Source organism: Mandrillus leucophaeus, unplaced genomic scaffold (assembly GCF_000951045.1).
Source record: "Mandrillus leucophaeus isolate KB7577 unplaced genomic scaffold, Mleu.le_1.0 Scaffold39, whole genome shotgun sequence".
In the NCBI taxonomy this organism is placed as follows: Eukaryota; Metazoa; Chordata; class Mammalia; order Primates; family Cercopithecidae; genus Mandrillus; species Mandrillus leucophaeus.
The window spans coordinates 1,102,481-1,116,658 of record NW_012104142.1 but is presented as its reverse complement, the minus strand read 5'-3'; the positions used below and the strand labels follow the sequence as shown (position 1 = coordinate 1,116,658).

The 14,178-nt window shown below is 50.3% G+C and overlaps 1 protein-coding gene across 6 annotated transcripts in view; it reads right to left on the bottom strand.

The window, feature by feature from the left end:
• Positions 1 to 14,178, bottom strand: part of COL13A1 (collagen, type XIII, alpha 1) — a 162,938-nt gene that overhangs the window by 129,083 nt on the left and 19,677 nt on the right. For all 6 annotated transcript variants that reach the window (XM_011991036.1, XM_011991037.1, XM_011991039.1 and 3 more), the window contains exon 2: positions 13,253 to 13,322. In XM_011991036.1, the coding sequence (XP_011846426.1) occupies positions 13,253 to 13,322 (70 nt within the window). The remainder of the gene's footprint in view (positions 1 to 13,252; positions 13,323 to 14,178) is intronic.

Sequence of the window (14,178 nt, the reverse complement as noted above, 5' to 3'; positions counted from 1 at the left end):
GATGTTTCAGAGCTTATTTCCAGTCCCAACCATGCCACTGCCTAACCAGATATCCTCAAGCAAAGAATTCTGAGCTTCAGGGTCCTCATCAGGAGAATGAGGCAGTGTGAGTCGTAACCTGGACAGCTGGTAGGAGGGTGCAGTGAAGAGGGCCAGGTGTGTGGGGACAAGAGTGCCACTGCCAGCAGGGGCCACCCAAGTCGCCTCAGTGGCTGAACAGGAACTTGCCAGGGAGTGACAGGGGAGAGGCTGACTGGGTTATGACAAGAGTGGGGGTAGACATCGAGAGAGTGGGCAGCCTGGATGGGTCCAGGAGGAAGAGCCAGGGACTGCATCCATGGGTGTGGCATGTCCCACCTTCTAGTCCCTTATAACTGCCCAAGCAGAGGTCGTGGGCTCTTCCTGCTTGCTGCCCCTTTCCTCCAAAGGAACATCTGGCATTCCTTTAGCATCACTATAGCAGAACCTTCTCCTTCAGGGCAGAGCTGGTGGTGGCAAGATCAAGGGACCCTTCACTGGGTCTAGGGCAGGGAGCTCCTCTGCCCCCAGCAGCCTGGGACAAGCTGCACAGCACCCATGGGTGCTGTGGGCAGGATCGTGAGTCCTGGGTGAAGGGGCAGAGGGCCCTGGGCTCTGGGCATGTTGTGGGGCAGAAAGTCTCCCACCTCGGTGCTTCTGGCCAGCTCTCCAGCAAGATGCAACCCTGTTCTCTCTCTTCCGTGAGCAGTGTCACATGGCTACCGGTAAAGCATCTTCCCTGAGCATTGTCCCTGGACGATGGCTACAGGTAAGGTCTTTCTTCTCTAAGTCCACAAGATCTGAATGGGCTTCTCATCCCTCTCCCTCCGGACGAGCCATTCCAGGGCCCTCAGCACTTCCACGAGGCATCCTGCATCCCCCACCTCCCAACCTCCAGCTTGTCCCAAACAGAACTTTGACCCTTCCTCTCCAACCCACCCCACTTCTGCTCTGCCTTGTCCGGAAGGCAAAGGCACTGGCATTCAAAGTCCTGGGTTCAAGTCCTGCTTCTGTCCCTTAGCCGCGGACCTCAGGCAACCCCTGAACATCTCTGAGCCTCAGTTTCTTCATTTTTGAAATGCAGATAACCATAGCCTTACATCACAGGCTGCTTGATCAGAATGTAAGTGATATTGTATTTAAAGCACAAGGTCCAAGGTCATCTGTCGAATATATGCCATGGTTATTATTGGTTACCTGGGCTCAGAGGCTCATAATTGCCTCAACCCCTCTTTGGCCCACACCTAGTAGGTAGCTAGAACTTGCTGTTACCTCTGCAACCTCACTCTCGTCACCCCCCCACCTGCTTCCTCTGCTGCTCTGAGTCTTCTCTTAGGGCGGGGTCCCCAAGCGCTGGGCCATAGATCAGGACTGGACTGTGACCTGTTAAGAACCGGGCCTCACAGCAGGAGGTCAGCAGTGGCAATACATTCTCATGGGAGCACAAACCCTATTGCAGACTGTGCATGCGAGGGATCTAGGTTGCATGTTCCTTGTGAGAATCGAAGTAATGTCTGCTGATCTGAGGTCAATTTCATCCTGAAGTCATCTCCCCATCCCCGTACATGGAAAAACTGGCCCCTGGTGCCAAAAAGACTGGGGATTGCTGCCTTAGAGAGGCGATTGCTGCCCATTCCCAGCTTCTCTCCTGCCCCTAATTCACCCTCTACACTGAGCTATACACAGTTGGATACATCACATCCCTCTGAGAAAACTTCCGTGGTTTCCTGCTACCCACCGAATAGAAGCTGGCCTTCGATTGTGGAGGGGTGGTGTCCAAATCCTCCACAGTCTGCCTCCCCAACCCCCAACTTTTCTTTCCAGCCGTACCTCCTACTCCATCCCTCCACGTGAGCTTACTACAACCACTCCAGATGATTCTTCATTTCCCAGAGTGGGGTGTGGGGTGTGGGGTGCGGAGGTGTGTGTGGAAAAAACACAGTTGTTCAGGTCTCTATTCTTTATTGTGCTGTTTCATTGTTTTAAAATGTCCTTATGTACATTCTCATTTACTGAAACCTTACTCGCCATTCAGGGATTCCTTCAAATGCCACTTCTTCCACGCAGCCTTTTCTGATTCCTCCCTTCAGGAGTAGTCACTTCTTGTCTTGCATTTTCCAAATAAGATGGCTATGCTTCCGTTTAGCACTTGCCCAGCCCTGAACTGAGGAACTGTGCCTGATCATCTTGCAACCCACGGCACTGAACACAGGGCCTGGAGCAGTCATCTACCCAGAGGTGGACCTGGGCTGCTTGTTGATGTAGCCCATGTTTATCCTGGAGCCCTAAAGAGCACATAGCCAGTCCAGAAGTCTGGCTGCTAATACCTGGCCTGGGCTGAGGTGAGGAGCGGAGAGGTGGGGGTGCACAATCCAGTTATTGTAACTTCCAGTTATTGTAACTGCCCAGAAGGGCAGTCCTTCTTCACTTAACTCCTCTGGCCACAGTTTCCACCCTCACAGGGCAGGTGCTAAGGGAAAGGCTTCTGATGGGTGAGGATGTGATACAAACACGTGCAATCATCGCAGGCGTGAATGACGCCCTCAGGAGCTGGAACAGGATGGTGTCTTTCTTCCCCAGGTCTCCTCTGCTGGCCTCTCTGAGACAGGCAGCTGACAGACAGGGAGAGGTGACCAGGCAGTGCATGCTGTAGTCTACCTTCGAGGCACTTGCAGCTGCCCCATGTTCTCCTATTGACTCTCCCTGGAGAGTTCCTTGGACAATGGAGTTCCTGCAAAATCCAGAATCACTTCCACCCCAACTACAGCTGCTACAAATGTAGCCCATTCCCTCTCAGGATGCGGAGAGAGGATGCTCGACTCTGTCTGGAGAGGGGGCAAAAACACAGCCTTTAAGGCATGTCCCGCTCTCCAGAAGCTCCTGCTCTGCATGGTGGTTGGATGGAGTGGGGTGAAGGAGGGCGAATCCTTCTTCATAAACTGGGGGTTCCAAGGCCCTCCAACACTAAGTATCACCAGCAAGTTCCAGTGTCCCCTCCAAAGAATCAATGGTCACCTGCACTTGTAATTCACCCTTCCCCTGCACTGTCCACAGCCCTTTGTTTATATCCCACAGCACTCAACAAGGTCTACCTTCCATGAAATAACTGGATTGTGCACCAGTCCAACTCCCCTCCCATAATATCCTCCATCTGGAGTCAGACGCACTACCATTGTGCCACGAGGTCGGCCAAATATCCTCTGTTTGTATCTCCATGGTTGACCAAGAACTTTCACAATAACCCTGTAAGATCCTTATTTACATGTAAGAGTTGAACAAGTGAAAACTCCAAGAGGGTAGGTGGCTTTTGTAGTGTTGGAGAGCTAGACAGAGCTGGGATTCCAACTAAGGCCTCTAACCTTGTGACAAATCTCACATCACATCCTTAAGGGCGGGTATACCTTTCACCCATCTCTTGCCGTGCCTTAGCACAGTGTCTCATAAATAGGACATCCAGCATTTTTCATAGTGTTGGAAGGGCCTAGACTTCCACAGGGCAGACAGGGAAGTAGGAGTGAGCCAATGCTTTGAGCAGCCATGCCACATTACCTCCTTGCATTCAGTGGCAAGCATGGCATTGCCTTCGGGACCTCACATGACTGAATGCAACTGGGCAAAGGCTATGATCTCTCCTTACAGCTCTATGTCACCCAAAGCCCTTTTCCACTCATGTCATCATCACCATCATCATGGCAACTAACAATCATTTCCAGCCAAGTGTGTGTCGGGCCCCACATTGAGCCCATCAGTCCGATAAGGTAGGTGCTGTTATTCCCATTTTACATGGGGTCAAAAGAGTAACCCATCCACAGTACCATGACTAATAAGGAGTGGAACTGGGACTACTGGGATTTACTTGGAGTTCAGAGCCCACACCTGTAACTGCCGGGTTAGCCTGCCTCTCCCAGGGCAGTGGGTATTGCAACTCCTGAAGCCAGTCCATTGCTCCTTCCTGCAGACAGCACAGCTCGTGCCCAGGACAATCTTCCTGTCCAATGAGCGGGTCAGAGGCATAAAAGCAAATCCTTCACCACCCCTGAAAAGTTCATACATAACTTTTCTCCCTACCACCTCCAGTCTATCAGGCAAGCACCAACATCTTCATTTTACTGGGGTGAGGACTGATGCTCAGAAACTTAAGGAGCTTGCAGGGCTGTAAGCCTGGCTGCTGCTCTCTCACCAGGGGACCAAATAGCCACCCCATGGTGAGTTAGTTTTCTAGCTCTAGGAACTGAGAAAAAGGGCCCCCAGCTGTGTCGGGGAGATTCAAGGGAGACATCTCAGAGGAACTGACACTGACCACGGCAGAGGAAGAGAAAGGGCACTTCAGAGCACCAAAGAGGGGGTCAGGTGTTGGAGTCCAGCTGAGCAGGGCTTGACCCCCTGGATCTGGGTCCTGGCAGGGTTGGAACCATTGCTGCCAGCCCACAGGTGGCCAAGGGCGCACACACACGGGATTTAGGCAGCAGAGCAATGATACATCCTTGCTGGTGAAGACTGCCAATTAGGTACGGAAGCAGGCATGAAGGATTCCTTCAACATTCCCTAATTCAACAACATCCGTTCATTAACTCTATGATTTAAAGATGTTTTATCTTGAAATATTTCAGACATTGAGAGAGGTTTAAAAGCAATATAATGTATTATTTGGCAATAAAAAGGAATGAAGTACGATACATGCTACAACACAGATAAACCTTGAAAACATTATGCAAAATCCATAAAGATGGAGAGTAGATTAACGCTTGCATGGGGCTAGGGGTGGGAGGGTGGGCAAAAATGAAGGATGGCTGCTAAAAGGAATGGGGTTTCTTTTTTGGGACGATAAAATGTCCTAGAACTGATTGTGGCGATGGTTGCACAACTCTGTGAATGTACGAAAAACCTTCACATTTTACACTTTAAATTGACCAACTGTATATGTGAATTACATCTCAATAAAGTTATTACAAAAAATGTATACTGAACCTGGTGTGCCCACCACCCAGCCTAATAGCTACCCATGGAACCGAACCTCCCTAAGCCGCCCAATCTCTACCCAATCCCGCCTCCCTGCTGAATTTGATGTTTACCATTTCCATGCATTTCTTTACATGTTTACTATGTGCACTATATATGCATATAGTGATTGAAGATTGTATTGTATTGTCTTTATGTTTTTAACTTTAGATAAATGACTTATATTGTAAATATTCTCTTGTCATTTGCTTATTTTTCCCTCCAGAGGAGGAGATCCAGCCATGGAATTGCTGGATCTCAAGGTCTTGTGTATCTTGTTTACTGTGTGTGGATTTTCATTGATGAAAGTACTGCAATTTAATACTGCACAACATATCTCTGCACACTCCTGCTGACAAATATCTAGGCTTTTCTTCTCTTTTCCTTTTTTCTTACTACAAATAGTGTCGCAGCGAGCATCTCTTCTTTTATGCACAGATGAGTGTGTCTCTCAGAAGTGCCTAGGAAGGGAGCTGCTTTATTGGACGCGAATCTTTACCAGATACTGCCAAATGATTTTTCAGTCATTCACCTTTTTATATCAGCGAGGAAACCAAAGCCTAGAGAGAGGAGAGCAATCTGCTCAGAGTCCCTCAAGGTCTGGGACTGATTCCCAGTCCAGGGCTCTTCTGGCCTTTCCGGAACCCTCCATTTCCTTATTTTTATTTCCCTACAAATCTCAGCCGACCACCCTGGTGTTATCAGAGCGGATCTAGGAGAAACACATTATCAGCAGCGTCCAGGAGGGCTGGGGATCTGGAAGTGCTTTTGGGAGGAAATGGGGAAGAAATGAACTTTGGAGAATTCCCCAGGCATTTCTGAAACCCAGAGCTAGAGGACCTTGAGAGAAAAGGCTCTTCCAGGGGCAGATGGTGGAGCATTTTAGCAACCGCGCAGCACCTGGTCTCCCAGCAGCTATGGTCATTTTGGCATCACCCATGCCAGTTACCTGACCCTCTACCCCATGAGGAGCATAGAGAGCTATGGCTGTGAGGGGTGGGGGGTGCTCCTTAAACCCAGGGCTCTCTCCAAGGTGACGGCCAATCTTCCTTGTGGAGCAGGCCAGTTGCCTGAAACGGGGCTATAACGGCGAAGGAAGGGCCTTCATTTGGAGCCAAGAGTCTAAGCTTTATGGATTGGCTGATTTCTATTGGCCAGGGCTCCCTTCAGCCATAATCTGTCACTCCAAATGTGGTCAGACAACCAGCAGCACCAGTGCTGCCAGGGGACCTACTGGGAATGCAGAAGGGATCATGGTGATGGGGGTCAGGGTGAGTAATAAGCTGTGTTAGGGATTTACGGCTTTATCCTAAGAGTGATGGAAAGTATTGAAGTGCTTTGGTTAACTGGAGTTATGTATCAATGTTAAAAATGCCATTCTGGCTTCTGTGTAAAGAAGCGTTTGGAGGAGGTCAGTTGGGGGCCAGAGCAACGAATAAGATGAGAGGTGGCAGCAGCCTGAACAAGGGTGATGACGGTGGAGATGGAGGAAATTGACAGAGTGGGATGGATGAGACTTGGTGATTAACAGGATGTGAGGGAAATGGTGGTGTTCAGCCTGATGCCCAGGTCATGGCTTAGATGCTGGGAGAGGTCAGGAGTATTGGAAAGGGCTAGGTCGGGGGAAGGTGCTGGCTTTCATCGTGGGCCCTTTGAGGATCCAGGCAGAGATCTCAAGGAAGCTGCCCAGTGTGATTTGTAGGTGGGAAGACTCTCCCTGGCTAGAAACCCACAAAAGCTACTCTCTCTGTGTAAGAGACTCATATTGCAGGCTGCTCTCCAGCACCTACACCGTCTAAAGCAAATGGTTAATGCTAGCAGCCAGGGAGAAACCTCTGCAGGTGTATACATCTTGGTCTGTTTGCACTTCTCATTTTAGGACAAATTACTTGTCCCAGTAGGCGGTTTTGCCTGGATTGTACGTCGAGCATACACCAGGCATTATGTTAACATACTCATCAAATAGCAGAACTCACGGCCAAGGCCAAGTGGGGAGGAGAGGATGGAAGGAGCTGCAGGGATGATGTAGCTTACGTGGAGGAGTCAAGAGTTCACCAGGTAGAAACTGAGAACAAAGATACCAGAATAGCATGAGTTGATGTGTGCAAGTGGGACACTGTAGGATCCGGCAGAGGAGCAGCCCAGTTTTCCTGAAAGAAAAGGAGGACGGCAGAAGACTGGTCAGAGATCAGGCTAGAGAGCCAAAGTGGGTTTATCTTTGGGATGGGGGGTATGAGCACTGGGGAGCCATGGATGGTTTTTGAGCAAAGGAGTGGAGTTGACAGAACCTGGCTGATGGAGTGCAGTGGATGAAGGTGAAGGGGGCACTGATGTTGCTATTGTGGGTTTGCACCTGGGTGTCTGGGAGGCCAGATGGGACATGCGGCGGGGCTGCAAAGTCAGGAGGAAGAGATGGGGGTGGGGAGGACTGAGGCTAACATCGCAGGGGAAAGCACACCCCTCTGGCTGCGGCAGAACAAGGGGGAGTCTGAATATTGACGATAACAGCAATCAAACGGTAGGGTGTCTTAGGAGGCTAGCCCCAGGGGATCTGCTTTAAGAAATAGCAAGAATGATCCCGAAGTAGCCCATCAATTATTTGCATGTAAAGCAGGATTTTAGAGCTACCTGAAACAGCATATCTTTAGTTTAAATATTCTCCCTAACATAACCATCAACTCTTGAATCTTTTCTTCATTGATGGAAACAAAGGACACTTTGGTCTGCAGATTCCTGAGATCTGAAATAAGCCAAGTCTGAAATAAGAAGGACCACAAGGAAGGGGGGCTATGGGTCTGCTCTGCTGCAGCACAGGGGAGGTAAGAGGAGCCTGGTTTGTGACCAAAGCTCTGGCTACAGGTCCTGCCCATGTAAATGTCATGAGGCTATTGGGGGCAAAGTCTGGTGCCAGGGAAAATAGGGCAAGGCTAGCCAAAGAGTAGGGTTCAGGATGTGTGGGCATCAGCTCTCACCAGCTATGGAAAACAACCGAGGCTGGAGAGGCCATTATAACCTGAATGTAAATAGCAGCTCATAAGAAAATAAAGCCCTATGCATAAGATTGCAGACTTTCATTGCTGGAAGGGGCTGCTCTCCCCTCCAGGCCAGCCTCCACATCATTGCTAGTTATTGTTCTAGAATACAAATTGGATCAGGTGACATCCCTGCTTCCCAAACCTTCTCTGATGCCACATCATCCACATCATGTCCTGTGAAAATAGCACAGCCAGGGCAGAGGCAATGCTCTCCACCACTCCTGCATGCAGAGCAGACATCAATAAGTGATTACCACTTTTTCTGCTGAACCTGGATACAGCCTCAGAAGTTGACTCAGCACAGTCCCCCAGTCAATCAGTCAGCCATTACCAATCAATTACCCTCTGGATGAAATCATTTGCCTCCTACTGGACAGACAGAGCCGGGCAGCCTTTGCAGTCTTGACATCTCCTCCTACCCTCATTTCTCGTTACTGCTCTGTGCTCCAGATTTCTTCAACTGCATGTCATTCCCAAACTTACTGCCTTTATCTCGCTCCTCAGAGTATTTGTCCATGACAGTCCCTCAGCCAGCCTGGAATGTCCTCTGCGCAGTATGCTAGTTGTTCTTCGATATCTGTTCTCCCACGCACCATTGTAATAAAGTTCTATCTGGGCATATTGCCACCCACAAAAAATATTGCCTGGCCTCCCTTGAACCTGGGGGTAACCACATGACTAAGTTCTGGCCAATGGGATGGGAGCAGAAGTGATCGGTGTCTCTTTTTTCAAGTTTGGCTCTTGAGAGTTTGAGCACATACTCCACTTGTCCCCTTCCCCTTTCGTGCTGGTCATGGGGTGGCGAGAACCGAAGCACCTGCCAGAGGAGGATGCCACAAGATCATCACAGCAGAGCCAGCTCCCAGCCCTGGCCTGCTAGGGAAGGAAGACCTCCACCTCCGCCTTGTCTAAGTCCTTGTATTTGGGGGTCTCTTGTTATGGTGTCTATGCGGACGCCATAGGGAGTCTATGATGCCCTAAGGATACGCCTTCCCACCTGCTTATTTGATCCTTATGAACAACCTCCAAGGCCACTCCTCGGTGAAGTTTTCCCAGAGCCCCCAGCTCCTTTGGCTCCTGGGCACTTCATGCACCCCTCACCAGCACACTGACCCGGAAGGCGGCTGTGGCCTCTCCCATTAGGCTGGCTGAAGGCGACTTCTCTGCTTTCATCCATCCCCTCTGCAGTGCTGGTCGTGGCACTAGTGCACAAGCCTGACCACATCACCCCCATGCCACCACTGCTGCAGTCCAAGCCCTTTGGCCTGGCATTCAGGGTATGACTCTGGCCTACCCTTTCCCTTGGAGATGAGGCTCAGACAGCGAAGTGATTTCCTTTAGCAGCTGAGCCAGCCATTCTTCCCTCTGGGTGCAAAAACGTGTCATCCTTCACACTGCCTGCCCCACCCTGGACTTGACAGAGGCCAGCCTCACCCAGCCCCAGCGCGGCGGGCCTGAAGTAGCTGCTTCCTTGCTGGCTAGACCTATAATGTCCTGCTCCTCCTTTGTTAATAAGAAAAGGGACAGAGAATGGGAAAGTTTCCTTGGTCTTTGTATTTTTCTCAAGTGGCCTAGGAAGTCTCACGGTAGGTATATCTGTTCCCAAGACCCTTCTTCTGTCCCACCAGGCCATACGCTTTGCAAATGGCCCACACCTATTCCTCTGAACTTCTAGCAGCCATGACCCTCCTAACTGAGGGTTGACCTTTGGCATCCCTCTCAGGCCTGCAAGCCCATCACTCCCTTGGCAAACAGCACATGCAGCCCAGAAGCAGGATACAGCCAGATCTTAGCCAGTAGATGGCTATTTTTGGACTGGGAGGATCCCAGGAGGATGCTGGCAAGGTCAGATAGAAAGGGAAAGAGGCAGGTTTTCTGCCCATGATTATGTGTCCCAGGCCTTCTGGGTGCCGCCCAGGGGCCCAAGGCTGCCACAAGGAAGAACACACCCACCACAGGACTCCGGCTTGGCCTAGCTGGCCACAGAGGGCAGGCACCAGTTTGAGGATCCAGGCTTCCATCTCAGCAATCACAGTGGCCAGGAAGAGTGTGTTTGTTTTGTCCCAATAGCAGTGAATTCAGCATCAGGCAAGATGTGGGGTGGGGTGGGGGATAAGGTGTCTGAAACCAATCTGATGGCAGAGGGAGAACACCAGGAAGCAGCCAGTCATCAGCAATGACTACTGATGCTCATTTATTGAGCATTCACAGAGCATCTACTATGTATGGGGTACAGTATTAGGTGCTGGCAAAACACAAGTGAATCAAGCTTTGAATTTGTATGTGGCACTTGACAATTGTAGGAGTCCTTCTGTGAGGATCAGGAGCCTTAAAGTGGTTTATAAACTCCAACCATCAGGAAATAATCAGAAATGCATGATGTAAGGGCAAGAATGACAGTGATGTTCTCTTTGCAAATTTGAGGATGTTCAAACATGCCAGAGTGTCAGAACTGAACTCCCTTCTACCTACTTTTAGTATTTTGAGGAGGGTTACCGATGCACATGAAGTGCTCAGTCCTGTGCCTGGCACATAGTAGGTGCTCAAGTGGGACACAGCAGCAGTAACTGCTATTATTTATAATAGGTTGGGTTTGGTGTTGAGAAGGTTACCATACCAAGGCATGAGAAGCCTCAGGTCAGAGAGAGGCAGGGCAGGGGACCCAGCAGGCCCCAGCCCATCCTAGGAGATTTCGCTGTGATTCCATGACGTGAGATGCTTCTGTGTGGCCATTCCAGTCCTTCCCTTCCTCAGTTACAAAAGGCTGGAAGAGCATCTTAGTTCTGTCCGATTTTGCCTGAGTTTGGGGCCTTCTGTTTAAATTCTTCGGGTGTTGCCCACTGGCTCTGGTGTATGCTTTGGGTCAAACTGCCTTCTGAGAAATTCTCAACATGCAGAGGTATCCCTCCCAGGAGCCCCTGCTCACTCTCCCTCCACGCCTGGCCAACTCAGTCCCTGCTGAGGACCAGTGTCAAGCCCTTTCTTCTCCCCATGGCGTTTCCTCCTCCCCCGACCCTCTGAGCTGCTTCATGGTCTTCTCCTCACTGCCCAGGACCCATGGGTTCCGCACAGACTCCCAGAAGGCAGGGAGAAGAGAAGTGCTCTTCCAAGTCCTTGCCCCTCCTGCCACATTCCTCCCCAGCTCCCAGCCTCCCAGGACTATCTGAGCCCGACTTTCTGAAGCACAATTTTGAAACCTATTGAGAGCCACCCACTCTGATGATGGACAGGACACTTGAAGGTCACCAGATAACTGATGTGCTTTCCCCAGTGAGGCAAGGAAGGGAGAAAGGCAAGCCTCTGCCTGGTCACAAATGTGCCCCCAACACTAGGACATGGCATTTGATAAGGATTTCTCTGCATCTTTGAAGTGCGAGAGGCAGTTGAGAAAATAACAATAATCGTGCTTACTAGGAATCAGAGAAGATGCTAAGCAGTTTCCAGGATTATCTCGAGGAATCTCTACCTTGCCGGTGTCTATTGTCCCTGTTTTCAGACAAGGCAACTGAGGCACAAAGAGGTTAAATAACTCTCAAGGTTATAAGCCTGGTCCATGTTGGAAATGGAATTCAAACCTACATCTTCTGTGGCTCCAAATATCCTGCCCTTAACCAGCATTCTATATGCTGAGCAAAAATCGGTTGTCATTGTCCAAGAGTTATAAGGGCAACAGACATGATCCTTGGAAACATGGGCTGCCCCACAGCCCTGATGCAAATGGTCTCTCTGCCCAGGCCCCATCACCCAACCCTCACCTCCACCCCATCTCATTAATCTTGGCATTCCTCTCCCGAAAGCTTTCCCAGACCCCCGGGCCCAATCTTCAGGGCCCAGAGGGAGGGAGGGAGCTTCCCAGGGCTTCTGGACACCCTTTTAATTAACCCAGACGACCCTCTTCTCACCGGGTCCAGCTGAATCGTTTCACAGTCTCCTTGTCTCCCAGGGCAGCATCCTGTAACTGTGACTCCCACCACAGCCCATTCACTCTCCAGCAAATGCGGTCCCTCGTTTCCCATATGCTTAACATCTGTCGGCCTCTCTTCCCTGGTTTGGGGACCTTGATGAGAGTTACTTGAGCCCCTTGGCTTCTGGGGCCAGAGGAAGGCCTGCCAGAGAGCCTAGTGAGCACCCTGCAAATGCCACCTGCCACCATGGATATCGAGGAGGCCACACGCTGAGCTGGCAGAGGCCGGTAGCAGACCAGAACTCTCTGCCATTACTTAAATGTGATACCTTGTCTTCCCCAACTCTTCTTTAGGCCTTCCTTCCCCACCGCCAAAGAGGTACAGCCCATTCTACTTCCTCAAGGAAATAGTGAAACTTCCTCATCTGTTATTCTCATGGCTTAACAATAACAGGCACCTAGAAAAGTAACAGGCACCTAGAAAAGTTCTCATAAGCTGTAACTTATCATTTGCATTCACGGTGGACAATGTACTTGAATCCAACACACTGCATGGTGCCCAGCAGGTCCTTAGTACATAGCTGTTACACAGATGAATAGACATAGTTGAGGAGCAGGCCCAAGGATACAGAGGAAAGTGCTAGAATAGCCAGGTCAGGGGTCTGCCCACACAGAGCTAGTAAGTGGCAAAAGCAGGTTTTTGTTCTAGATTAGACCAGTTCACTGTATTACACAGCCTTGTCTTGCAACCTTTGGCTTGTGCCTACATTCCTTGCATGTAAGCACGTGTGTGTTGCATGTAGCCTAGAAGCCATATAGTGAACATGCATTGCCCTAATCCAGCTAGCTATAGAAAATAAGGTCTTACAATTATGGGGTCATTCATTCAGGTAACAAACATTTTTGCATACCTGGGAAGCTGGGGACACAATGATGAATACAGCAAGCAAGGTGCCGCCCCTTGGGGGGCTGATGGTCCCTTTGACGCTGCATAGCACTTCATAACTTTCGAAAGAGCCATGCCCATCATCTTATCTGACTTCCCCACAACCTGGTTCAAAGAGTGTCAGGCCCATAAAAGACTCTATGAACAAATGAATGGTGGGTGGACTGATGGATGCTGGGCAGGCAGGCCAATCAGTGAGTAGATGGAAGGCAGCCACAGATATTGTCACTCCTGTCTTTCAAATGAAAAGTGATGGCCTGAGTGAGGTGAGGCTAGAGCATGGCCACCAGGAAGAACCTCTGGTCTCAGTCCTGGGAACACCCACTGTCACCTGTTTGCAGGGCTGCTTACCTGGCGGGCAGTTACATCCTGGAGATGTCTTTGGGGCCTCCCGGCGCCTCCTTGAGTGGAGCTTCCATTTCTGTACAAGGAGACAGACAAGAGGAGTCAACAGGAGCTCATAGACACCAAGCCCTGGAAAGCGGCTGTGGGCTGACGAGGAGGGCAGCAAGAGGGGGAAGGGGTCACATAGGGGGAGCTGGCAGAACTCTTCCTGGATCAAAGACAGGCAGTTAATGGCCTTCCACTGGCCACCGTACAACTGGGTAATAAAAAGGAGACAAGAAAGCCCATCCTGGTAATCACAATGTCTGATGTCTTTGGAGCACTCTTAAAGACATTAACCCCAAACACAGGACCCTATAAACCAGTTGCATCTTCCCGCACCTCACGCTCATGTGTACAATGACATGCTTTTCTCAGCTCTCTGCTAATAGTTTCCTGCCTTGGACTGGGCTCCTGATGGACCCCTGGGCAGGGACAGTGCCTTCTGTTCTTCTGGTGTCCCTTACAAAGCTAGCATTTGCAGACTGGGCAGGGGTACAGGAGTAGGGGGATGGCAAGGCTCTCTGCACCCCTCTGCCAAATATCTTCCTCACTTCCCTCCAAATTACTGAGCCAACCTGGAAGGCTCCAAAGAGGTGGGAGCATCAAAGAGGTAGAATATCCCAACCCTCAAGGAGTTGTCATGTTCATGATGGCAAGTGGAGAGGAGCATGCATAATGACCATGCATGCAGGATGCCTCTGTGTGTCAACTCTGCAGGCTTACGCTGCACAGGGCAATGTAACAAGGGTCTCGTAAGGACTCTTACTTGATCCTTGCAACAAAGTTGGCCAGACTAGCAGTTAACAGGGACACCTCTAGAGCCAGGCTGACTGGACTAACCACAGTTCTCAGACTCTGGGCTAATAAGAGTCCTCACTTCATTGGATTAC